Source organism: Melozone crissalis, unplaced genomic scaffold (genome assembly GCF_028551555.1).
Source record: "Melozone crissalis strain CALT ecotype California unplaced genomic scaffold, PUWL_Pcris_2 ptg000008l_1, whole genome shotgun sequence".
In the NCBI taxonomy this organism is placed as follows: Eukaryota; Metazoa; Chordata; class Aves; order Passeriformes; family Passerellidae; genus Melozone; species Melozone crissalis.
This window is the reverse complement of record NW_026535786.1, coordinates 13254868-13278563: the sequence shown is the minus strand read 5'-3', so window position 1 is coordinate 13278563 and position 23696 is coordinate 13254868. Positions and strand designations below refer to the sequence as shown.

The following is a 23696-nucleotide window of genomic DNA, read 5'->3' as shown; positions in this document are numbered from 1 at the left end:
CTGCCTTGGCTGTGCAGGCTGTGTCCACTTCTCAGTGATCACACTGCATCACACTGCCTCTCTGGAGGCTGCTCACTCCCTCCTGACACCCTGCCAGGCCCCAGCCTCCCGTCCCCATCACTGCAGGAGCCAGCCAGGAAAATGCCACAGGAGACAGTGAGACAGGGGATCCCCACTGCGGTTACACTGAGGTGGGATATGGGACTGAGGGCAGGCAGGAAGGTGCTCTGGGATGCCCGGGTGTGGCAGAAGAGGCCAGGAAACAGGAAGAGGTTCACAAGCCAGGATCAGCTCCATTTTCAATCCTTCAGCCTCTGCATTGATGATGCTCCAGGTTAAAAACAAGGCAGCCCATGCAGCACCAGGGCCTGTTGAGGGCCAGTGGCTCTCAGAACAGGGATCTCACTACTGTCCCATCCACCATGGGGAGACCCACTGATGTGGGCTTGGGGTCTGGGGGACCACAGCCCCGTCTCAAGCCCCACGGCAGCACAGGAGAGGCCACACCCAGTGAAGCTGTAGAAAAGGAAATCGTCCCATTTAATGACCTCGCCCGCGTAACACAGGCGTGAGCAAAGCAAAGTGCACAGTGAGCGGGACTCGGCCCCCGCCCCTGAGAAGGCCTGGGAGGCTCGGGGTGCCCGGCTCGGCGTGGGCAGCGCCAGCCAGGTGCCCAGCCAGCAGCAAGGACAGGGAGAGCCCCGGGCTCGGTCCAGTTGGCACCAGTGTCAGGTCCAGTTTGCAGGGAGGTACGGCTCTCGTTGGCTCCGTGAAGCGCAGGGAGGGCAGGGCAGGTGTACCAGGACGGAGGCCGGAGGAGGTGGGTCTGGGGCGCCTGGGAGCACGGCCTGCAGAACGCCACCGTGGCAGGTTTGGAGCCTCCCTGCCCGAACCACGGCTTACCCAAAGCAGGGAAAGGGAACGGAGAAGGGGCTGAAGGCGGAGCAGCCCGGGCAAGGGCCCTCAGGTCTATCTAGCTATTCCCATTTGCAGGGTATCCGGTGAGGGGGTGTGTGGGGTCTGCCAAGCACCCCAAAACGGGAGTGAGCCTGGGCGACAGACGTTTACCAGCAGTTCCACGTCCCTGACAGTCTCTCCCAGGTGTGACTCAGGCAACCCCGTGCCAGGAAGGGGGTCCGAGGGAGCCGGGCCTCCCCTCATTATCTGATGGAAGCATCGCTGGGGGGATCCCGGTCGGACTCCTCGCTCTCCTCATTCGGGGCTGACTCGCTGTTGGAGGTCGGGGTGAAGGCAGGAGACTTTCTGCACAGAACAGTAAAGGGCAGCAGTCACAGCATCGCCCAGGGGGAGGGAAAGGACCCAGTTTGGTGTGGGGCAAGAAGGACAGAAGCTGAAACGCCCTTTGGGCATGTGTGTGTCCGCAGGAATCCCCGGGTGCTGGGAGGGTGTTCCAGAGGACACCATTCCAGAGCATGAAGCAGAGCTGGGGGAGATGCTGGAGGGGCCTGCCCAGAGCAGGAACCTGACAAGGTGTGTAAGGCCAGGGGTCTGTGGAAGTCCACCACAGGGGTCCCCAGCCTGGAGCCACCCTGGCTCCACAGAGGCAGCTCCTCTCTCCATACGGTGGTCTGGCTTCCTATGTCATAAGTGACTCCTGTGTGTCTCCTGCCTTGTGCAGGGGCAGCACCATGAGCTGTGTGGAGGCCAGCCAGGCGTCCAGCAGCCTCTGGGAACTGCCCTCTCCCCACAGCACATGAGGGCAGGGCAGGAGCTCTGCCATGTCCTTCAGCTCTCTCCCATCACCACCCCGGCTTCAGACCCAGAGCCCGGGTGTCCCTGCTGGAGCTCACCTGTCCCCAGACTGGGTGATGAGCCGCCGGCAAGTCTCCATCTGCACATCCAAGCCTCGCTTCATGCTGCACATCTCCATGTACTCGTGCAGGTGCCGGTTCATATCATTTTTGGCTGTGGCCAGTTCCAGCTGCTCGAGGGAAATGGTGCAGAGATGATCCAAGGGCATGTGGTGCAGGGCAGCGGGCATGGCCAGACCAAGGGCTGTCACCCACATTACCAGTGACCTGCTCCAGCATTGTGCCTCCCTCCCTCAGGGACCCACTCCCCCATTTCACACCCCTCTGTGCCATGGCTCTCCCATCTCCTCCTCCTCCCACCTCTATTTGGTCGATGGTTTCCTGGTACTCCTTCTCACGGCTCTTGAACAGTGACTCCGTGTCCTTGATCACCTTCTCCAGGCTGTCATCCTGCTGCTGAGGAGAGCAGACAGCAGGTTTAGAGGCAGGGAAGCGTCCAACATGAGGAACCAAAGGCAAGAGAGAGACAAATCAGAGAAAGAATGGCAGCACAGGGAAAAGAGGAAGAAATATATACAGTGTAGTACAAATAAGACAGGAGTCAGTCCTATCAACATGGACTTGAGAGACTCAGGACTCGCCACACTGGGCAGTGACCACATCAACCCAAACAAGCCCAGCATTGCACTGAAGATCTGGAGACCATTCCTGAGCATGATCCATCCCCCAGGGGACTGCCAAGGGCCAAAGATTTGGGATGACAAGGGCTTTGGCCAGACACCAAGGCCCCCCTTCAGGCAGTTTTGCTGCACAGTGGGTAGGTGGGCTGGTGAACGTGAGCAAGGAACACCAGAGAGCAGTCCAGGCAGAGGCAGTGTTCTGTTCTGGACGGGCTGTGGCTCTCCCCACATGTGTGCACCCTGCCCTCAGCACACCCCTCAGGCTACAGGTCCCTGTCTCTGAAAAAGAGACCTTGACAGTGATGTATTCATGCAGAAAAGGCAGGAAAGCATTGTGTACAGGCCTGCAAAGGCAAAGGGGCTGAAATCTGGTCTTTGAGAGAGCATCTTCCCAGGCTCAGGCAGGATCGAGCGTCCCAACCCAAGGAGAGCTCAGGGCCCCGACACCGCCGTTACCTCCCCCTGCACCTCTGCCGCTGCAATGGCGTATCCAGAGAAGTCCTCCCAGAGGAGCAGCGTTTCTTCTGTCTCCTCCCACGTGAGGCTGTCACAGTCGTCCTCAAAGTCATATTCCCTCCTGGGCACAAGGGAACAGCACATCAGCACCCAGCAGGAGAGCACAGCAGGCAGGGGGCTGTGTCGGTGCCAAAGCCCTGCACCCGCTCACGGGCAGGGCTGCAGCTCTTGGGGGTCTGGCCAGGGAGAACTCAGGTGTGCCCAAACCCAACAGCTGATGGGGAAGGGGCTGGCTTTATGGTCAGGAGCCCCAGCAAATCCAGGCACAGATTCCCAAAAGGCAGAACAGGGGGCAAGAGGAGGGGAGCTGGACCAGCTCCCACTCTCAGCATAGGTGGGCTCAGGTCTCCCAGGGAGTCACAGTCTCACTGTGCCACAGAGCACAGGTGACCACTCTCCACAGCAGCATCTCTCATCTGGCCTTCCCCCGGGAAGGGAAGGCACAGAGCACCCCTGCCCTCCCCACCCCAGGCCAGCAGGGAGCCTGGTGCTGCAGCCTGGCTGCACAGCACGGGCAGAGGTGCGCAGCAGCCGCACTCACAGCTGGTTCAGCATCCTCTGCATTTCCTCATTGATACTCATGGCCGTGGTCTCGTCCTCCTCCTCCTCATCAGGCTTCCGGGAGGCATCGCTCTCTGACAGCGAGGTGTCCTCGTCGCTGACCTGCCTGCGCTCCCGCTTCCGCCCCACCGAGGCTGGGACCTTAACGGGAGACAAGTGCAGAGACTACAGAAACGAGGCCGGGTCCGAGGGCAGGAGCAGGGAGTGGGCAGGAGATGGAGGGGAAAGGAATGGTGGAGGGACAGAAAGGCAGGGAGAGAGAGAAAGACAGAAAGAAAGGAAGGAAGAAAAGAGAGAGGAGAGAGAGAGAGAGAGAGATGGGCTCGTTATGATCAGGTTAAAGATGGGTGCAATGGATAAAACATGGTTTTAGCATTTTCTAAAATTAAAACTAAGCAACTAAAGATGGAATCTATGAATTTGATGAGGAAAAAAACAATGTGGTTTTACTGCAGAAAAACTCAAATCACCCACCACCCCAGTCCAGAGACAGGGAAACACAGTGACAGAAACAGGAAAAAAGAGACAGTCTGAAAGAGGTGAAACATGTCAATATTTATAGGCCGACCTTTTTAAAAGAAAGTTTAAAATTTTTAAAATTTCTCAACTGAATGGAACTAACCAGTTGCTTCTGTAGGGACAAAGAGCGAGACAGAAAAGCAGCAACATCCAGAAAGAGAAAAGAGACAGAGACAGAGAAGAGAGACAGAGAGAAGATGACGGAGAGGGGAAGGGAAAGGAGAGAGATGGAGTTAGAGACAGACACTCAAGCAACTTGTCTCCCTCCTGCAGCTGCTCCCCTAGCACTGGGGGCTCCCCGGCCCAACACAACACATCAGCACGAGGGTGAGGGGACTCTTGATGTCCAAAGCAACATCTGGAGCATTCTACCTCCAGTCTGTGCCCTTTTGCCTGGTCCTCCCGAGAGAGACAGAAAGCAGGGGACCAGAAGGAGCAAGGGCAAGGGTGACCAAGCACCTCCCCTAGCAGGGGTCTGGTGTTGTCTCTTCTACCTCCTCCTTTGGGATCTCTCCTCCCCAGAGCTGGTGGCTGAATCGGGAGCAGCAGCGGGCGCTCCTCACCTGAAACATCTTGATCATGTCCTCGCAGTTCCGCTGCTGTGCAACGTCACACAGCTTGGCAGTGATGTCGATGCGACGGCAGATGTCCATGTCCACCTTCATGGCCTTCTCCTGGATCTTGGTGTCCAGCTCCGTGATGTTCTGAACCCACGGCACCACAGGAAGGGGACAAGGGAGGAATATTAGGCAAGACAGATGGCAATCGGTGCCCCCACGCTCCCCCTCACGCAGGACTGCTCCCTCATCCCTGCTTTGCTCACTGTGCCCCAGAACAACCCCGCCAGTGCTGGATGGAACTGCTTTTCCACACAGCCACACCACATGGGTAGGACACTGCTGTGGGGTTGGAGAGGGACTGGGGACTCACATTGCTCATCAGTCCCTTGAAGACAACAAGCTCTGCCTTGAGCTGCTCCACCTTCATGGCCAGCTCCTCCTGGCAAGCTTCAGCCTCCTGGGCTTCCTGTGCCAGGGTGAGAGAGACGTGCAAATCAGCACCAGTGTGGGGCATCAGGGGTGCAGGGCAGGGGGAACAGCCAGGCTCACCTCCTGCAGCTCAGCCACCCGGTCCTGAAGCTGGACACGCACCGTGTACTCCTCTTCCCATCTAGGGAGACAAACGCCGCTCAGATCCCATCGGCCTCGCCTCGCTGGCTGCCAAAGGCAGAGCACGGAGCGGCAGCTGCTCACCCCACAGCCATCCGAGACGGGGGACCACAGCACCGGCCCGGGAAGGAGAACGTGCCCAGGAATGCATGGCCTCTTGTTTTCAGGCCATGGCAGCTGCCAAGCCCATCGTCCCCCCAGCCACAAACGCTGTCCCACCCACCAGGGCCTTCCCTGTGCTGGGGGGAGCTGGGGACACCGACCGTAGGCTCTGCCGGCAGCTGGGCCGCACACCCACGGCCCCTCACAGCCATCAGCCTCTGCCCTGAGCCCCACAGCCCTGGGCCACAGCAGCTCCAGCCCTCACAACAGCTCTGCAGATGGACTGGGGAGTTGCCCCCATCTGCATCACTTCTGCGACCACGTCTGTGTGTCTGTGGCGCTGCAGTTCAGGCTGTCCAGAAGCACAAACCCTGATCCTGACACAGAACCACCCCACAGTGAGAGCGACCACGATGTGCACCAAGGGCTGCTCCTCTGCCTGTCCCAGTGCAGAGGGCAGCCACACTGCCTGGGCAGGGCCACAAGAGTCCTTGACTCCACTGCTGCGTACCAGGTTGGATTAAAGAACACTGTGTCATCCCACAAGGGAGCAGGATGGCTTGTGCCACTTTATGCCAGGCTGTCCGTGGGTACTGGGCTCTGCAGCTTTGCAAAAAGCGGAGCTGCAAGGCGCCCAGCCTTGCTGTGCAAAGACGCATCCCCTAGCAATTATTATATTACATTTCAGGGCATGAGCTCAACCTCTTGGGTCTCGCTGCAGTGTTGGCCCAGCCCACGGTCTGTTGGGAGGCCATCAAGCCGTGCTGCCCTTGGCTAAGTGATGATCCCATAGAGCAGGGGGCTGGGAAGTGCTGCTGTGCAGCGTGGGGCAGGGCTGCTGCATTCTTACCCAGCTCCTGGCTCTTCTGGGAGAGCCAGATTTTTCTGAGAAAGCGAGATCACTCTGGGATAGCAACCAGAGCTGGGCTCTTCCTGGTGCTGTGAGGTCTGGTTTCTATTTAATGCCTGCAAGCACCAACACAACACTGCGACTCTGCACAAGGATGTGAAAAATCTCTCCTCTCACTTACCCACACCAAGTTTGAACAATAAATCCTAAGGTCTAGGAGGCCAGAAAGCATATGAAAAGCCCTCACATTTGTTATCTTGGGGTATCTGGACAATCTGACGACGTGGGAGAGCCCTGGCTTGTGAATTTCTTAGCTCTTACAGCTAGCAATGCTGCTCCTTACTCAAACAAGGACAAAAATGTGCACTCCTCGTGCTGCTGTTGGAGTTGGATCCATACCACAGCTTCAGAAGGGGAATCAAAGAGTGTTCCCATCCCTTTGGGGAAAGAGAGATGAAGGGAAAAGAAAGGAGAAAGTTAAAAGGTAGAATTGCCCTTCTATGGGAACTGCTCAAACAAAGCCTCCCTCCCTAGGGACAAAAACGCCTTCCACCACAATAAAAAAATTTCAGCATCTTTCTTGGTGTGGCACTGCCTCTTTTTTGGTCCCCGCCTCCCTCTGGGTCCCTATATATCCCAGACTCACTGGGGACCTGAGGCAGAGCTGCAAATCCTGCTAAGAGCTCATTTCACACCAATGCTGTGGAAGAGAGTGCAGGCCACATACACACCGGCTCAGAAGGCAGGAGAAAACAGCGATTCACCCCACCAGGGACAAATCCATGCACCCATCTACTGCAAACCTCTCTCCATCCTCTCCTGCCTGGCTCCTTCTGCCCTGCTCCCTCCTGCAATGCACCACTCCTAATAATAACCTGCCTGCAGCACTGCGCCCGCAGCCGCCGCAGGTCGCTGCCAGCTGGAAGCAAGGCTGCCCCGCACAGCCCCACGGCCACCCGTGTGCCAGGGGGACAGGGGGTGCTCCTGCACTGCTGCACAGCCACAGCCTGCCCAAAGGCAGGCAGCGAGGGCAGGAGGGTCCCAGCTGCACACACACCTGACCATCTCCCTGCCAGCTAGGGGACAGCTCTCCCAAAGCCAGCGATGTGGAAAGATGCAGTGCTGTCCCTGCCAGGTGTGCCCCTTCAACAAGTTCACTGAGAAAAATCAACAATTCCCCCATCCTTTAAGTCCTGCTCTATGCCACAGGCACTGGGGTGCTTCACCCCATCCTGCAGGGTCAGTGCACACCAGGGCTTTGGGCTGCTCGAGGCTGAGGCTCCACTTATCCCCCTCCTGCCACATCTGAACTATGCTGGAGCTCACCTCAATGGGGATGGCCCTGCAGCCTGGCACAGCTCCTCAGAGGGCAATTATAACAAAAAACCTTCTTGAAGCATTTTAATAAGCAAGGGGGCTTACAAGAATGATGGAGAGACTTTGTACCAGACCTTTTGCCTGCAGTGACAAGAGGTGAAGGTTTTAAACTGAAAGAAGGTAAGTTTAGATTGGACATAAGGAACAATTTTTCATGATGGTGGTGAGACACTGGAGCAGGCTGCCCAGAGAAGTTGTGGATGGCCTATCAGTGGAAATGTTCAAGGTCAGCACTTTGAGCAACCTGATCTAGTGAAACCTCACAGCAGGGAGACAACCCCTAAAGGTCTCCTCCAACCCAAACCATTCTGAGACTCTAACACACCGTGTTGTAGCACTGCTCACTCCACACCTCCAGGGCATCCTTGCAACACCCAGGATTAGAACTACTTGTGACTACAAGTAGTAGGTGTAGCAGACAGCACAAACGTGACGAGACTTCCAGCTCCCCAGCACTTAGCAGGTCTGTGTGATACTCACAGGCACCCTTTGCCCCTATCCAAGTCACCTAATTTCAGTCTGCTCCTCCCAAGTACAGCTCCTGTGAGCCTCTCTCCTGCTGCTGCAACTATCCTCATCGCTCCCTACAGCCCCCACAGCCCTCCTGGATCCCTGACTTGAATTCCAGGCCCTGTGTATCCAGAGAGAAGCTCCTGCTGCACTGCTCCAAGTGCAGTGGGGTGCACAGCAGCAATGCTGTCCTGAAAAAAGCACAAGCTCCAGCCCCCAAGCCATGGGTAGGAGAACTGGGAAGTCCTGTGTTAATATGGCCTCTTCCATCTGTCTCCAGGCAGGTGGCAAAGGCACGACACCAGCTGCACTGTCCCCATGGCAGATCACAGCCCACTGTGGCAGGGAACTCTCAGCTCCCAAGGGATGTTGGTGTCAGCCCTCAGCATGGAGAAGGGTGTGGAAATGGAATCCTTCTGTCCCATTCCCCTGTTTGGGACCTGGCTGTACCCGTCACAAAGTTCCCAGTGCTGGATAGGGTCTGGGGGTGGGGTCTGCTTCGCCCCAGCTCCTGGTAACACGCTCCAAAAATAGATCCCACCAATAACATTGGCTCACAGCAGCTTGTGGTGCCCCCCCATCTCACCCTCTGCTGCCTTCCCTGCAGCTCACTTGCCAGAGCAAGACAACCCTGCTCAGCTCTCCGTTCTCCCAAAGTTTCAGCAGCACCAACAAACCCAACTTGGTCCCCTCTGGCTGACCCACTTTGAGGCTCAATCTTTCCTGGCCAAAAAACTGGCTCCAGCTTCCCACTCTGTGATCTGAAAGTGCAATGCAAGGAGCACTGCTCCCCTCTGGAGAAGGAGCCTCACCACCGGCTTGATAATAAAAGGCCTTAGATACATGCAGCACTTGGTGGGAAAGAAGAAATGCCAACTCTTCCTTTCCATGTGCCTTGCTCAGTGCCTTTGGAACATCTGAGAGGCAAGTTTGCTCAGCCTAAGCCTTATAAAGCCAAAAGCATAAGGTGTCATCTTGGACCCCAGCCCCGATCCTGGCACTGGAGCTGTGGCCGTGCAGAACGGGTCGGTGGCACAGCTCCCGTGGGGATTTGGGTGTGGAATCACAAACTTCCTAACTGCTTCTAAAGCGTCGCAGCGTGACTTCTGAAAAGCCCCAGAGCAGCGGCTCGGGTGCTGTCAGTCACAGCGCCGCTCTCGCCCCGACCCCGCCACGCCAGCCCAGCCTGAGCTCATCCTACGTGCGGATCCGGGAGCAGCCTCGGGAACCGGCCTGACACAAAGGGAGCCGCGGCCACCCTGCTCGGGAAAGAAGAACCGGCCAAGAGATTAGCTCTGCATTCTGCTTCACCCTTCTCCAAGGCACGTGCCAAGCCACAGCTATTTTGGGTCGGGAGGAAAGCCCCCGAGGAGTGGGGTGTCCTGCCTCGGCTCTCTGCTGCCGAGGGGCCAGCTGGAGAGTGCTGGCCAGGGAAAGGGCCTAGGAGAGGCCAGCCACCTTGCTGAGGGGCTTCCCGACACCTTCCCACATATCCAGAGAACTCTTTCCTTCCCAGCAGCCTTCTCCAATCCAAACCCGCTCGCTGCTGCATGTCCACCTTCCTCACCTACTTTCAGGTGCTCCTCCTCCCTGAGCATTTCCAGATCCCCTTGGCTTTAAAACACAGCTCCTGGAGTTGTTCCTTCCCTGCCTGGAAAAACATTTCTAGTCCCTCACGCCAGGTTGGTAAGATGGAAAAAGGCTCAAGGAAGATTCCGAGAGGGTTCGCACACTAGGTGCCAAGGGAGGAGACCCAGGCACAAACAAATGCTTTCAGGGCTCCACATTTTCCCCATGCTGCCTGCAGCCCGTGCTCCCGAGAAGTCCGGCCAGGACTTCTTCGCCTTCCCTCCCTGCCTCCCCCTCACATCTCCCACCGGGCAGAGCCCTGCAGCGACAGTCTCGGTCCCCCGGGGACGCCGCTCCCGCCGCCCCTTCTCACCTGCGCTTGTACTCGTCGCGCTCCCTCTTCACCTTGGCCAGCACGTTGTAGAGGGCTCGGATCTCGGGGGTGATGGTGTCGATCTGCACGCCCACGCCGTCGGGGTGGACCCAGGAGACGCCGGGTCCCTGCACCAGGGTGGTCTCGGGCCCCGGGCCGAGCCGCCGCGCTTGCGAGAAGGACCAGATGGTGCCGGGCATGAAGCGGGAGCCGGCGGAGTAGGCGGCGGGCTGGCCGGGACCCCCGGGGCGGGAGCCGGGGGACCCCAGCGCCCGGGCCGAGCCCAGCCCCAGCCCCGGCGCCAGCCCCAGCCCCAGGGTGCGGATGGGACCCACGAAGCCGGTCTGCACCGCCTGGTCCCGGCGCGGGGGCCCCCGGCCGCGGCCGCCCGCCCCCTCCTCCAGCGCCTGCTGCAGCTGCTTCTCCAGCTGCCGGTTGCGCCGCTCCAGCTCGTGGACCTTGGCCAGGAAGCAGCGGAACCGCAGGTTCAGCGTCTTGAGGACGCTGATGTTGGAGCCCAGGTCGTTGCGGAGGGCCATGGCGGCGGGCGGCGCGGGGAAGGGACCGGCGGGCGGCTCCCCGCCCAGGGGCTCGGCGGCGGGCGGCGGCGGCGGCAGCTCGGGGCCCGCCAGCCCCTGCTGCTCCTGCGGCAGGAGGAAGAGGTTGGGGCCGAAGAGCGGGTTCATGGCGGCGGCGGGACGGGGCGGGGAGCGCCGGGCGGGGGGATGCGCCCGGCCGGCCCCGGCGGTGGGGGCGCGGCTTCCGCTGCGGCGGGGATGCGGCGGCGGCGGGCACCGAGAGCCGAGAGCCGCCCCCGCTCCCGCCCGCTCCCCGCCGCCGGCCCCGGGCGGAGCGAGCAGCGAGGGGACGCGGCAGAACCTCCCTTTCCTCTGCCGGCCCCGTCTCTGCCCCCGCCGAGGGGCGGCCCGGCCTCCCGGAGGGTTTCGGGGCGCCCCGGGGCGAAGGGACGCAGCCCGGGCCAGCAGGATTCCCGGAGGGAAGTCCCTCTCCGGCACCGCTAGCTGAAGCCCCGCCTGTTACCGATTTCCGTAACTGGCCCAGCCGCAACACAGTGTGCTTCTGCCTCCTTTTTAATATTTTATTCTTTTTTATTTTTGGTAGAATTTAATGCTTTCCCAGAGCTGCCCCCCTTAAAGAAGGCATAACTTCGCCTCTGCGCCCCAAAGCCTCTCGTTATCCTCTCTGGAGCCCCCCCGACAGCCCTGTGCCCGCCGCCCGCCCACGGGCAGCTGCCGCTGGACAATGGCGAGCCAGCGGGCAGAGGAGGTGTGTGGATGGAGGAGCCTCTCAGATACCATGCTCCGCCTGCAACCGGCTTCCTCCTTCCTTGTTCACAAAGCAGCCTCGGCTCTTGCTTCGTGTCCCTTATTCCAGCCTACTTTAGGTCATTCCCTCTCAGCCCCTGAGCCCGACCCCAGGTGAATTCTGCAGAAAGCGCTGGCGTCGCCCCTCACCCCATTATCCGGTGGGAGGAGACTGCGCACAAATCGATGGCTACATAAATATTTTATGGCTGTGGACACCTGTGTTCCCTTGCTGTCTGTGTGCTCCTGGCCCGTTCCCCCAGGATTTGAGGAGCTGAGCCGAGCGTGGCACTTGCGCAAAGCGGCCTCCGATGTGTCAGCTGAGGCATCGGCAAGGGGTGAGCGAGCAGTGGGATGGAATTCAGACATGCCCAGCACCCCGCTAGCTGAGCTCTGTGGAAGGAGCTGGGCATGTTCCAGTGGGGCTACAGCCCTTCCCTTGGGATCACAGGCATGGCTCAATCCACACTGACAGGAACATCCTGGCTCCACTGAGGATGGCCAGCTTTGTGAGTCTTGACTGAGAGTCTGCCTGCTGCACGCTCCCTGCTGCTTCTCCTCCAGGGCTACAGGTCTCCTCCATCCCTCCATTACTCTTCTGCCACCCTGACCTGGGAGCAGTCCAAATCACATTTGTTCCCCTCTCCTGCCTTGCCGTGCCCAGCATCAGTTGTATCCTGTGGCCTGCCTATCTCCCTTGTCCTGCCCACGACTCAAGGCTCCCCACAGCAGCCTCCAAGTGCATTTATAATACTTCCTCTCCCACCAGTAACCATCTGCATCCTCCCTGGCACACCCATGACCACTGGAACCTAACTGGATTTCCTCTGAGACAGGCTTAGGTTGGGGAAGAAGCGAGCTTTCCTCTTTGTCATCTCCTTTTTAACTCTTTTCCTCTTCTCAAGCAGATGTTCCTTTGCTCTGCCTCTGACTAGGGAGGCTGAGCAGTGGCAAGCAGAACTTTTGTCCAGGGAAAGGAGGGCAGGAAAGCTTTCCTCATGGGCAGGCAGAAGAGATCTCCATCTTCCAAAAACCAGCACTGCAACAGCAGTTGGTATGGAGCAATGTGCCTGGCAGCAATGCTACCAAATAAACACCCAGGGAAAAGAGAAGGACAGACGGACAAGAGGGATCCCAGTCAAGAAGCTGGTTTTGAAGCAGCAGTGACAGAGCTCGGAAACCTCCCAGCATGTGACTTTCAGCCAGCGCTGACTCCCTCCTTCCTGCTGCCGCGTCCTGTCACCCGCCCCCCACGCTGCCACAGCCTGCCCGTGTGCCTGGCAGCCGTGCCACCATCCTCCCCCTCACCACTGCTGCTTTACCCCTCCACACCCTGGCACCTGGGCGAGCCAGGTCAGACTGGGGGCATCTGCTGCTGCTGCATGCAGCACAGGAGAGAGCAGCACCACAAACTGGGCAGCAAGTGCCTTCCAAGCTCTGCTTGGCCTCTCCTTTCTGGCCAGGGAAACCCAGCAAGTGGAGCTGATTAATGGAATGCCAGTGGAGGAAGGCATTGCCATCCATCAGGAAAAGCTTTTTTTGCCAGCAGGCCAGCACAGCCCTGGAGCAGGTGGTGGGATCTCTGTCTGTGCTGGTTCCTGGGGCCCAGCTGTGCAAGTGCAGTGACGTGAGCTACTGCTGGGGCAGCCTCCCTTACAGCAGGGATTTACAGACCTCCAGCACCTCTTCCCACCAACATCCTGCTGCCTCCTGGACAGTAGGCAATGTGCAGCCTCCTTTTTTCTCCAACTTTGTTTGCTTAGGATACCTGCTGGGGTAAAGGATTCCTACTGATGCAGAGGGTGACTGGGGCAAAGGGCCAACCTGTTCTAGTTATTCCTGCAGAAGCCCAGAAATTAGAGACAATCCTGCTACCCAGGGGACCACAGCACTCCTCCTCTGGGCCTCAATCTCACTGCAGCACAACAGCACCTTCTCCTCATCTTCCCCTCCTTGTTCACCTAACACCTGGCACTTCTCCAGACCCTTCCACTGCTCCTGCTCCCACTTTATCAGCTCAGGGTCAACAGTGGCACTGCTGGGCTGCAGCGGCTGACATGCAGAGCTGCTCGTTGCAGCTCTTAAAATCAGTCCTGTAGCCAATGTGAAGAAAGTCACTTACTTGCAAACATGGTGGTATTTATCTTCCACGGATTTTAAGGCCAAGGAAGAAGCACTGCATTTTCTGACCCTGTGCAAAACAGACAGTGCAAATTCCTGCAGTTCAGATCAGGTACTCATGTGGGACTCTGTCTCTAATTGCTGACAGCACAGTAAAAAGAGATTAAGTCTCTACCACAATTCTCCATGGGCAAATCAAGGTAGGTTTCCAGCTGCAAGCCCCTATTAAAATCACCTGTCTCCTTTGCCTTTGCCCAGCTGTAACATCCATTACCAGGCTGAGATGCTCCTCCTCTCCCGGATCTCAGAAGCTCTTGGTAGCTAACACATCCTCCTTGCAAAGGTTCTTCACAGGTGAAACCTGTCCAGATCAGCCCCACAGCTTTCACAGAGGCTCCTTCTGGAAGGCACAGCTCTCCCTGGTGTGTCTGTACCCCATCTCCCTGCTCCCCTTTCCCTCCAAGTACCTCAGTGGTACTTTGTCCCTTGCACAACACTGCTGAAGTTTTTCTGTGTAAACTCTCCACGTCTTCCAACTTGCAAGATTCTTCACTGAAACTGACCCATAAAATTGTTTCTATCCACAACCAGAGGGAGGTGTTGCAATGCACACATGACTTTTGGGCCTAGCAAAGTCATCAGCCCAGTCAGCTGCCTGGATTTGGGTGCAAATGTGGAGGAATTGGTGCAGAGGAACAGTTGCCAGCAGCAGCTGGGTGATGGCCACATGTAACACACAGTCTCCTGTGTGTTCCTGTCTAACGGCAAAGGAGGGAATGCGTTTTCTTTTAAAAATACACAAACACCAGTCCAGGAGGGAGTTTTGGAGCCAGATCTTTGTGAGAAGGCAGCTCTAGGCAGTGCTAGAGCCCAGGACCCAAGTGACTTTACCTTCTCAGCAGTTCCCCCCGACCCCATCAGGCAGGTGGGACTTGCAGACATCCTCCCCAGGAGCTCTCCACATCCTCCCCAGCAGGGATGGACAGCCTGGGGGAGTAGGATCCACTGATGGGACTTTGGCCATTTGTGGATTCAGCCCCTACAGAAGTGTCTGTATCTCTGGGTGTTATGTGCAATGCAGTGTGTGCAGGAAGATCCAGATTTCATACCCAATATGTCCCTGAAATGTGCAGGGCAGGGTTTCAGCCACTTCCTCAGGATACAGGCAGACATGAGGCAATGCAGGCAGAGGCAGCATGCCTGGCCCAGAACAGACATTACAGCACATGACATCACTGGAGTCAGTGACCAACCCTGCCACTGCTGGAGTCTTTCCATTACACACTCTTGTCCCCAGATGTCATTTTCCTTCCTGCACCGGCCCAAGGATGCAGCAGTGCAGGGCTGCCTCTCCCTCCCAGGGTGCAGAGGGGAGCTGCTGGAGCCTGCAGGGCAGGAGCTGCCAGCTAGCTGTCTTCTTTGTGCCCTGATAAGGCTTCTCCAGGTTGGGGAGAAGGACAGCAATGCAGCACAGAGGAACAGATATCACGACTCCTCTCAACAAGCTTTTAATCTGTGACAGCATTTTTACCCCTCAGATCTGCTTTCAATCTGTGCTCTGCCTCAGTTCTTGCTTTGCTGTGTCTCAGCTCCTGCAAGTCTCGTTATCAGCAGCTTTCAGATATTAAAACACATTAAAGGAAGGTACTGAAAGATGATCCAGCAGTCACATTCTCCAGAAATCTCAGCTTTCAGGTAACAAAAGATTCCCAGAGTAACGAGGTGGCTGCAAGCACAAGCCTAATGTGACCACAGCCTTGTACCAGAATGCAGAGGAAACCACCCAGCTGCTGCATCCCCACTACTGCCTCTGAAGCTCAGTGGTGGCATTTCAATGTTGCACTCAACGTTCTCTCTGAGCAGTGATAACTGCAACAGCTGAAATCAAGAGCAGATCAAACCACCAAAGAGAGATGAAAATTTATCCCATCTCTTCCCAGCTATAACAAAAGGTTTGCAGGCATGCTGAGTGATTGGAACAATGCTCAGCAAGAGAGGTTTTCTTGACATAGTTAAAACAGCAGCTATTCCCTGCATTACAGGGCTGGAATTCAACCATAATTTGGACATTTGCTGGAAAACAGACAGTTACCTTGGGATCTCAGCCAGGAAAACTCTATCCTTGCTGATGGGGTTATCAGGATAAACTGGTTCTCAAGCTGAGGCTGCACACCCACATGGTTACCTCAGCAGGGAGCAGCAACAACAACCCGGGACAGATCCACATTGCTCCCAAAAGGACAGGCCCAGGGCTGAAAGAGGCTCTTGCTGCTTTTCTCACCAAAACTTAGGGAGCATTTGTCTTCCCCGAACATTTCCCAGTTTTACAGCCTTCATGCAGATGGGGGGTACTAGAAATGCAATATTGAAGCAGTAATTCTTTCCCTTGGGTGCTATTGCACCTAGCATTTATTTAACTATTTGAAAGACGCCGAAAATCTTCCCTTGGCTCCTCTGTATCCAACAATCCAGACCTCAATACACAAACCCAAGTGAGCCAGTTGCATTCAGAGGCTCCTCCCTGACCTAATTCATATGGGGAAGCATGGGGAAACAGTTAGTTTTCAGCTATGAAGATATTTGTTTATTGGCTATTCAACACAAAATTATAAAGTCCATTCTCCCCTCCACTCCAAACAGGGTTATAGTAAATAAATCACACAGATAGATAAGGCCTAAAAAGCAGAAGATAACCAAGGTCTGTAACAAAGAGCAGGGCTCCTGAGACACAGAGACTGAACCATTGCAGCAATCACTCAAGTGCAACCTTGAAGGGCTTCAGCCAGAAACTTCACAACTGATAAAAAAGCAGCTTTATCATGGGCTTCGTGGGAAAGGGCACATCTGTGGTGGGATGTCTGAGGGAAACTGCAGGAGCATGTAAAGGTTATTGTGCAATGTTTTAAGGAAGATTATGGGAGCAAAACTTACTACGGGATGTTGAGGGGAAGGATCGAAGGAGGCAAAAGGGAGACATCAAGCTAAATCAGGGAGAACTGAGCATGGGAAATGGAAGAGAGGAATCAATAGGAGCCAGTCACACGGAGAGCTGAGCCCTGCTCCCAATTGCCCCCATCTGTCCTGGCCTGGCATTAAGCTAATCCCAGCACACGCACGCTGCTGGCCCCTTAGCTAACTGCAAGCTGGGCTGGGCTGCAAGCAGGAAAGGAGGCTGAGAACCAGGCAGCAGACAGATCACAAGCCTCAGGACCAGCTGCCAGTGACCCAGCAAAGTGTGGGCAGAGAACCCACCAGCACATCCAGGTTTGATGGGCCTGGGAGCAAGAACAGGATTAGGCCTTTTTTTCACAGTTCATGTCTTTTAAGTGCTGTTTTGTGTTTCCCTGGGCAGCCACCACAGCAGGTGCCCTCAGTTTCTGCTGATCACTCTGTGCCTGCTGGCATCCATAGTGAGAGGAAAGCTGCAGCCTCACATGCAGCAGACCAGGACATTTAAATAGAAACAGCCCAGACCACTGCTCCTGTGTCTCAAGCAGAAGCAGCTGCAACTGGGTGAACATAAAGACAAAAAGAACTTCACTGTACAGCTCCACAAACCAAAAGCAATCCCTGCTCAAGCCTGGGGGGCCAAGAACTGAGAGACTGCTGGGGATGAGAAAAATGGTGAAATGGGGACAGTCACAGAGTGAACTAAGTGACAACAGGGAACTGGGAAGCACTGGGCTAGAGCCTTGGCCAGACAAAGCACTCAGCTGACAGCTCCACACAATGCAGCCTTCATGCAGGCAGCAAGGATTTCAGCTCCCACTGCTTCTTCACAAATATGACCAGTGTAGGGAATAAGGGCAGACACCAGATATGCCAGAGCATCTGCTGGGAGTAAGAGGGGTTTCTGCTGCAAAGCAATAAAGGGACACAGCAGAATTCTGTATTTCATGCTCCATGAAAATAAACAAGACTTAAGCAAGAGTATAAAACTTTTAATGGGTCAGTGCATCAGTCCTTGATGCAAAGGGAAAGGAGCAAAGGGGGCTGTCATTGTCCCAGGTGCTCAGAGCTGCAAGATGATCTGCACAGAGCAGCAAAGTGGGGGTACACACAGAGCTGCAGCAGCCTTTGCTCTCCAAGGAAGGGACCAACATGTGGAGAAGCAGTTCTCTCATTGTCCATTTGCTTTCACTCTATGCTTCTTCTTCCTGGTAGGGACTTTAGGCCGCATCATTTTGGGAGAAGGCCGGGCAGCCTTCAAGGGTCTCCTCTGTGCTTGCAATGAATGTTTCTTCTTCAAAGCAGGCTGGGGCAGCTTCTGCTCTTTGTCAGCTTTTGAACCCTCAAGTTTCTTCTTTTTTGGTGGAGGCTCGGTGACGACGGTATCAGGGACAGCAGACGGAGCTGCGGCTTCCACAGCAGGCTCTTCATCTGAAAGGAGAGAAGGGCACTGTGAGAAGAACCAGAGTGGCTTCTGCAGGGGAAGCAGCCTGCGAGGGCAGGCCCAGCCAGCTCAGCTGAGCTCCAGCAGCACGTCACCTTTCTGTGCCTGCGGGATGGCATTGGAGAACTTCTTGAACTTGGCGATGAAGAACCCATCCATGTTGTGCGTGTGCGGGTAGAAACGCCGCGCGCACTTCAGGGACGGGTGGAAGCGACGGTCCTTGAACCTGCAGGAGGGAAGAGGGGTGAGGAGTGATAGAACACCTCTGCTCAAGCCTGGCCACCAAGGAGCTGTCACATGTGCAGCTTGTGACCTGGCACTCACCTAGTGAAGCCCTCCTTGCCAAAGTCCAGGCCTGTGGGCACCAAACGGACATTGCGTTTCTTCAGAGCATAATCCACAACCCACTCGTTCTCCTCCACCTGAAGGAGGCCAAGCATTAGGATACAAAATTCACCATCTCCTGAGGAGGAGATGACCACAGCAGATGATGGCAGAAGGCACTTACCATGATGGAGCAAGTGCAGTAGACAATGTAGCCCCCTGTCTCGGAGGCAGCATTGACTGAATCTATGGCACTAAGAATCAGCTCCTTCTGCAGGTGGGCACAACGCAGGATATCCTTCTCATCCTGAGGGAGAAACAAAGGTTAGGATGCCACAGGCACAGGGAAGCACCCCGGGCCTCTGCTGTGGATGGAGGGAATGACAGGAGAACAAAGCACATATAATGTACAAGAGTCTGGAGTCCTCTGCAGAAGTAATACCAAAACCGGCCCTAGTACAACACACAGCCCTGGTACGTGACACAGAATAAGAAAGAAAAGGAAAAATGTATTGTAGGTATCTCTCAAGAACAAAGCCGCCCCCAAAGGCCTTCCCCTCATGAGTCATACTTGAGTCTGCACTTGCCACCCACCTTGTTGGTTTTGACAGCAGGATCCTTGGAAATGACGCCTGTTCCGCTACAAGGAGCATCAAGCAAGACACGGTCGAACCCTCCAAGAACCTACAAGCAGATGTAGATTTGGAATTACGCTCACAGGTGGGGACTCAAAACAAGGCCAAGACTAGAAGGGGAACCAGAAGACTGGGAAGGCAGGAAACACTCCTTTCTGCCTCTTCCCTGTCCACCTTCCTGCCTCTGTATCAAGTAACAACCACACTCCCCAGCAGCTCTGCTCCTCCTGCTGTGGCAGGAGACTCTGGAGAGCACAGCTTCACTGAAGGGACAGCACAGCAGCTCTGGGTGAGCACTGCAAACAGGAACGTACCTTGGGGAACTGGCGTCCATCGCAGTTACTCACAACAGCGTTGGTGACTCCCAGGCGGTGCAAATTCCCCACCACGCTCCGGAGCCGCTCAGCACTGCTGTCGTTAGCCAGGATCATCCCGGTGTTCTTCATAAGCTGAGCTGCCAGAGGGCAAAACACACCAGCAAGGGCTGAAAACTTCTTGTGCCTTTGACTCCAGTGACAGCCACCCCCTCCTTTCCTCGAGTTCAGTCCCCCTCTACTCCCCCTTTCTGTGTGGATCAGTGCAAACTCCCCACTTCCAGAGCATCCCTCCCAAGGCTCCAGGGTGGTACCTATGTAGCTGGTCTTGCCTCCTGGGGCACAGCACATATCCAGGATGCGCTCGTTCTCCTGTGGAGCCAGCGCCATGACAGGGAGAAGGCTGGAGGCTCCTTGCAGCATGTAGTGTCCAGCCAAATACTCTGGGGTGGCACCTGGGCAGGGAAGGCAGAATGGAAGAAGATGAGATGTGAGAGAAAGGGGAGCAGGAGCGGGTGAGCTCAGCCCTGCAGGGTAAAGGTGATCTCACCGATGGGCACAGTGGAGTCATAAATAACAAGTCCTGTTTTGGACCACTTCCCCAGGGGGTCAAGATTCACACCACGGTTGATGAGAGCCTGCAAGGCAAGGAGAAGGGACTGAGATGCCACTCTGGGGGACAGGCAGTTCAGGGCACAGCCACGGGCTCCTGCTCACCTGGGCCAGGTCCCGCCGCCGCGTCTTCAGCGTGTTGGTGCGAATGGTGACGGGGCGCGGAACCTCGTTAGCCTCCAGGAAGTTCACCAGCTGGAAGGGATAGAGAACAGAGACAGAAATGGATTCTCAGGGAGGCACCAAGCCCCCACCGGTCAGCTAGGGGCAGGGCAGGATCCCACCTCAGGGAGAGGGAAGATGTCCATGAGCTTGGCGAGCAGGAAGTCGCTGTAGGAGTAGTAGGCAGCCATGTCGCGGCGCAGCAGCGCGAGGTATTCCTGCCGGGAGCGGCCCTCCTCCCGCTTTGCCCCAAAGTCCTGCAGCACCTCCATGTTGCCCTGGATGCGCTGGTGAATGACGTGCAGGTCGGGGGGCTCCGCAGGTGGGAACGCCGTCAAGGAATCACCAACAGCCAAGGAACCCGCACAGGGGCTCTTTACAAGTACGTGTGCCACAACAGAGCCTGCCCAGAAAGGCTCTGCTGGAATACTGCTTCCATCAGAGCTCAGCAGGTGCACGGTTCAAGGCATTAAACCAGACAAAAAAAGCTCACAAGGCAGAACTAGAGAGTGTTTGAGAGAATTGCTTTAGATAAATGGAAAAAAAAAAAACAAACCAACAAAAGAAGTGTCTTAACACTGAAAACATTACCTGCAGCAGAAAATGAGACCAGAAATTCTCCAATGGTAACCAAATGGCACAGAGGAGAGTAAGAAGGGAGGCAGGAAATGAAAATCACCAAAGTCCAGCAGCAAGCACTTCTTGCTTGCTGAAGGATGCTAGAATTGCTGTCATTAGAAACTCTGGGAATGGGATGCACAAACACCCACCAGGAAAATCAGGGTAGAGAGGAACAAACCACATAATAAGTCATCCATATGTATTTAGGACTAGGAAGGAAATTAGGGCAGGTTCCAAGCCCCATACAGGGTGTCACAGATTTCCTAACTGTGCTATACAGAAGCACAGCATTATACACTATCTATTAGGACAGCTCAGCTAAAAATAACTTGTCATGCACAGACACTTTTGCTAAGCAATATGCATGATAAAGTCCAAGTGAAGCTCTTTGGTTGTATCCAGGCCCCGTGCTGCATCATGCACATGGCTTATGGATGTCACAGATAAAAAGGATATCCTCCTTCTCAATCTCTTCACTAGTTGGCAGTTTAAACTGTTCATCTATATCCAGGTTGAGCTGCAGATCTGGGCCCTCTTCTTCCTTCTGTCCCATTTTCTGCTTGCTTGCCTCCTCTACTTCATCTTCCTCCTCCTCTTCCTCTTCGCTGTCATCTTCACTGAGGCCTTCCCTAAGGACAAAGAACAGGATCACACAGATGCTTCTCAACAACCATTCCTTAGATGGCACAAAAGACAGAGAAATAACAACACAGGCTCCTCATCTACCCAGGAAAGGCTCTACACACTCACCTCTCAGGCTTCTGCTTCAGGGCAGCTTTTTCAATAGGCAGCAGCTAAATAGAGACAAAAGATCAATCAAAAAACATCCACAGTCGTCCCCTTGCTTCCCACCATCTGTGACATTTACTTGCTCTGTTTAAAAGGGACAACAAACACAAGCACTGAATGTTATGCTGGAATCAGCTGCTAAACTTGAAATCGTTCTTATGAAGGAAAGAAGGGGAAAGTTCTCCACCCCCTCTCCACCCCCTGCCACTAAAGCCATCCTTTCCCCCCAGGCCCAAGGGGTCCTTTCAGCCAACACCCAAATATTTCCTGTTTCATTAAAGGCAAGAAGTTCCTACCTCTTCTTCCTCTGATGATGAAGCACCATAATCATCCACCATCTCCTCGCTGCTCCCATCCTCCTCCTCCTCCATCTCCCAGCCCTCTTCCACCTCACCATCACTGGATAACTCCACATGGTTTCCTTTAGGCTGGGTTTTCTTGGCTTTGGCTGGAGCCAGCCACTTGGAGTTGCTATCACTGAAGCCAGAACGGCCACGGGCAGTTTTCCCTGCTGCCTTTACAGCACGTTTCTCCTTCTGTGGGGACAGCTGCTCTTCAACTAGAGGCAGAAGAAGCAGTCAAAAGTTAGGCATTGTTTCCAAAATCAGCTGCTCTGCTTTTCCAGTTGTTACACAGAAAGGCCTTAGTCCAAATCCTGAGTTGCCTGTCCAGAGGGAGGAACTGCTTGCTCTCTACATCTCAAAGTGCCAGGCATATTCTCACCTCTCCCCAGTGGACCCTGCAGGAGACCTAACTAGAATTACCAAATTAAAACACTGCCACAAAACTCTTATGCTATTTGTTCTGACATATTGCAGTACCCTCTGCCCCAAATCCTTGTCTATCCTTCCTTCTACTTGAAGAGTTTCCTGGGCTACACAAGATGTAACACAAAGACTTAAAAGCCTCAGCTACAAAAGCAGCCTACAACAACCTTGCTGTGAATGGAGGTTAAGTAAAAAATGGATTTAACAGGCAGAAGAGAGACCTTTAACAAGTTCCTCAGACAACACTGCCTCCTGACATGGCAGCCACCAGAACTGAGATAGAATTCATTGTTATTATCTATGAGAGAGAACCCAAAAGAGGGCCAAGATGATGAAGGGCCTGGAGAGGAAGCCTTGTGAGGAGCAGCTGAGGTCACTTGGTGTGTTCAGCCTGGAGAGAAGGAGACTGAGGAGAGCTCATTGCAGGCTGCAGCCTTCTCATGAGGGGAAGAGGAGGGGCAGGCACTGATCTCTCCTGTGGTGACCCGAGGGTACAGCAAAAAATGTTGTGTCAGGGGAGGTTTGGATTGGATACCAGGAAAAGATTCTCCACCCAGAGGATGGCTGGGCACTGGAACAAGTTCCTATGGAAGTGATCACAGCACCAAGTCTGTCTGAGTCCAAGAAGTGTTTGGATAACACTTTCAGGAACATGGTGTGACTCTTGGGGTGGTCCTGCGCAGGGCCAGGAGCTGACTCAACTATCCTCGTGGGTTCCTTCCAACTCAGGAAACCCTAGGATTCTGTGATTTAAGATAATAAAATTCCACGTGTACCCCCTGCCTTGACAACGACGCCAGAGAAGGACGGCGGCGGCAGCGCCCGGGGGGAAGCAGGCTGGGGACCTGCGGCCCGTCAGCCCGGTTCGGACCCGCTCCCGCTCACCTGTGGGCTCCCGCTCTCCCTCTCCTCCTCCTCTTCCTCCTCCGAGCGGCCTCCTCCCGGCCGGGCCGCCGCCCGCTCCCAGCCGCCTCTTCGCAGCCCTGCATGGCGAGGGGAAGCGGCGATCAGCCCCGGCCCGGTCCGGCCCGCCCGCCCCGGCGCGCCGCACGGCCCCCCTCACCTCCTTCTGCCGTGACTGGAGAGCTTCTTCCTGCCGCTCTCGGGCTCTGCGGGAAGACACGCGGCGGTCAGACGGCGGCGGGCTCCGCGGGGCGGCGGCGGGCCGGCGCAGGCCGCACTTACCTGGCGGCAGGAAGCGGGCCAGCTCCACCTCGGCCCCGCGCTGCTTGCGGGCCTTGCGCCCGGGGCCGCGCTTCTCCTTCCTGCTCGGGTCCAGCTTCCGCCCCATGGCCGCGCTCCGGACCCCGCGCGCCTCCGCCGCCGCCGCACGTGCCGCGCTCCCCGCCGCACCGGCGCACGCGCCCGCCGCGGGCCCGCCCACCGCGATCGCTGATTGGCCCCTGCCGGCAACGTCAGCGGCGCGGGCCGCCCGCCCCCGGGACGCGTGGGGCCGCGGGCCCGCCCCGCCGAGAGAACCGCCGTACCGGGAGGGGAAGGGGCCGGCCGGGCCCGGGGCTCCTGCCGCCAGCACTCACTGGCGGGCCCTGCAGCCGGGGGTACACAGCCCAAGGCTGGTAGCAGAGAACGACATGGTGCAGACGCAGGGGGAAAGGAGCTACAGAATCAGAGACC

General features: G+C 56.1%; 2 protein-coding genes across 8 annotated transcripts; both read right to left on the bottom strand.

Moving 5' to 3' along the window:
* Window positions 1-834: 834 nt before the first annotated feature.
* IFFO1 (intermediate filament family orphan 1) lies at window positions 835-10684 on the bottom strand. 7 transcript variants are annotated; one of them, XM_054269834.1, is made up of 10 exons: window positions 9999-10684; window positions 5158-5218; window positions 4979-5074; window positions 4612-4752; window positions 4098-4160; window positions 3510-3694; window positions 2909-3029; window positions 2133-2228; window positions 1812-1942; window positions 835-1263 (listed from the first exon to the last, which is right to left on the bottom strand). In XM_054269834.1, the coding sequence occupies exons 1-10, from the start codon at window positions 10682-10684 to the stop codon at window positions 1161-1163; spliced, it is 1683 nt and encodes a 560-aa protein (XP_054125809.1). In that variant the 3' UTR covers window positions 835-1160. The 7 variants fall into 7 exon arrangements, with proteins under 7 accessions (XP_054125809.1, XP_054125803.1, XP_054125804.1 ...); XM_054269828.1 differs by lacking the exon at window positions 4098-4160; XM_054269829.1 differs by lacking the exon at window positions 4098-4160 and having other exon boundaries at window positions 2133-2225.
* Window positions 10685-17364: 6680 nt separating this feature from the next.
* NOP2 (NOP2 nucleolar protein) lies at window positions 17365-23394 on the bottom strand. Its single transcript, XM_054269839.1, has 16 exons — window positions 23247-23394; window positions 23125-23170; window positions 22947-23044; window positions 21591-21853; window positions 21256-21299; window positions 20962-21134; window positions 20007-20206; window positions 19828-19917; window positions 19661-19748; window positions 19425-19565; window positions 19111-19250; window positions 18756-18845; window positions 18346-18468; window positions 18162-18259; window positions 17933-18063; window positions 17365-17824 (listed from the first exon to the last, which is right to left on the bottom strand). The coding sequence occupies exons 1-16, from the start codon at window positions 23350-23352 to the stop codon at window positions 17565-17567; spliced, it is 2091 nt and encodes a 696-aa protein (XP_054125814.1). The 5' UTR covers window positions 23353-23394; the 3' UTR covers window positions 17365-17564.
* Window positions 23395-23696: the final 302 nt, after the last annotated feature.

Bases quoted from the DNA above. Each gene is read 5' to 3' on its own strand.
- IFFO1 (XM_054269834.1), bottom strand. From the start codon at position 10,684: ATGAACCCGCTCTTCGGCCCCAACCTCTTCCTCCTGCCGCAGGAGCAG. The intron at 3,695-4,097 runs GTCGGCCTATAA...TCGTTTCTGTAG, and splicing joins TTAAACTTTCTTTTAAAAAG to TCTCTGCACTTGTCTCCCGT. The intron at 1,943-2,132 runs GTGGGAGGAGGA...TCCCTCGAGCAG, and splicing joins AAACCATCGACCAAATAGAG to CTGGAACTGGCCACAGCCAA.
- NOP2 (XM_054269839.1), bottom strand. From the start codon at position 23,352: ATGGGGCGGAAGCTGGACCCGAGCAGGAAGGAGAAGCGCGGCCCCGGG. The intron at 23,171-23,246 runs GTAAGTGCGGCC...GTCTTCCCGCAG, and splicing joins GGCCCGCTTCCTGCCGCCAG to AGCCCGAGAGCGGCAGGAAG. The intron at 19,566-19,660 runs GTGAGATCACCT...TTCCCTGCCCAG, and splicing joins TGACTCCACTGTGCCCATCG to GTGCCACCCCAGAGTATTTG.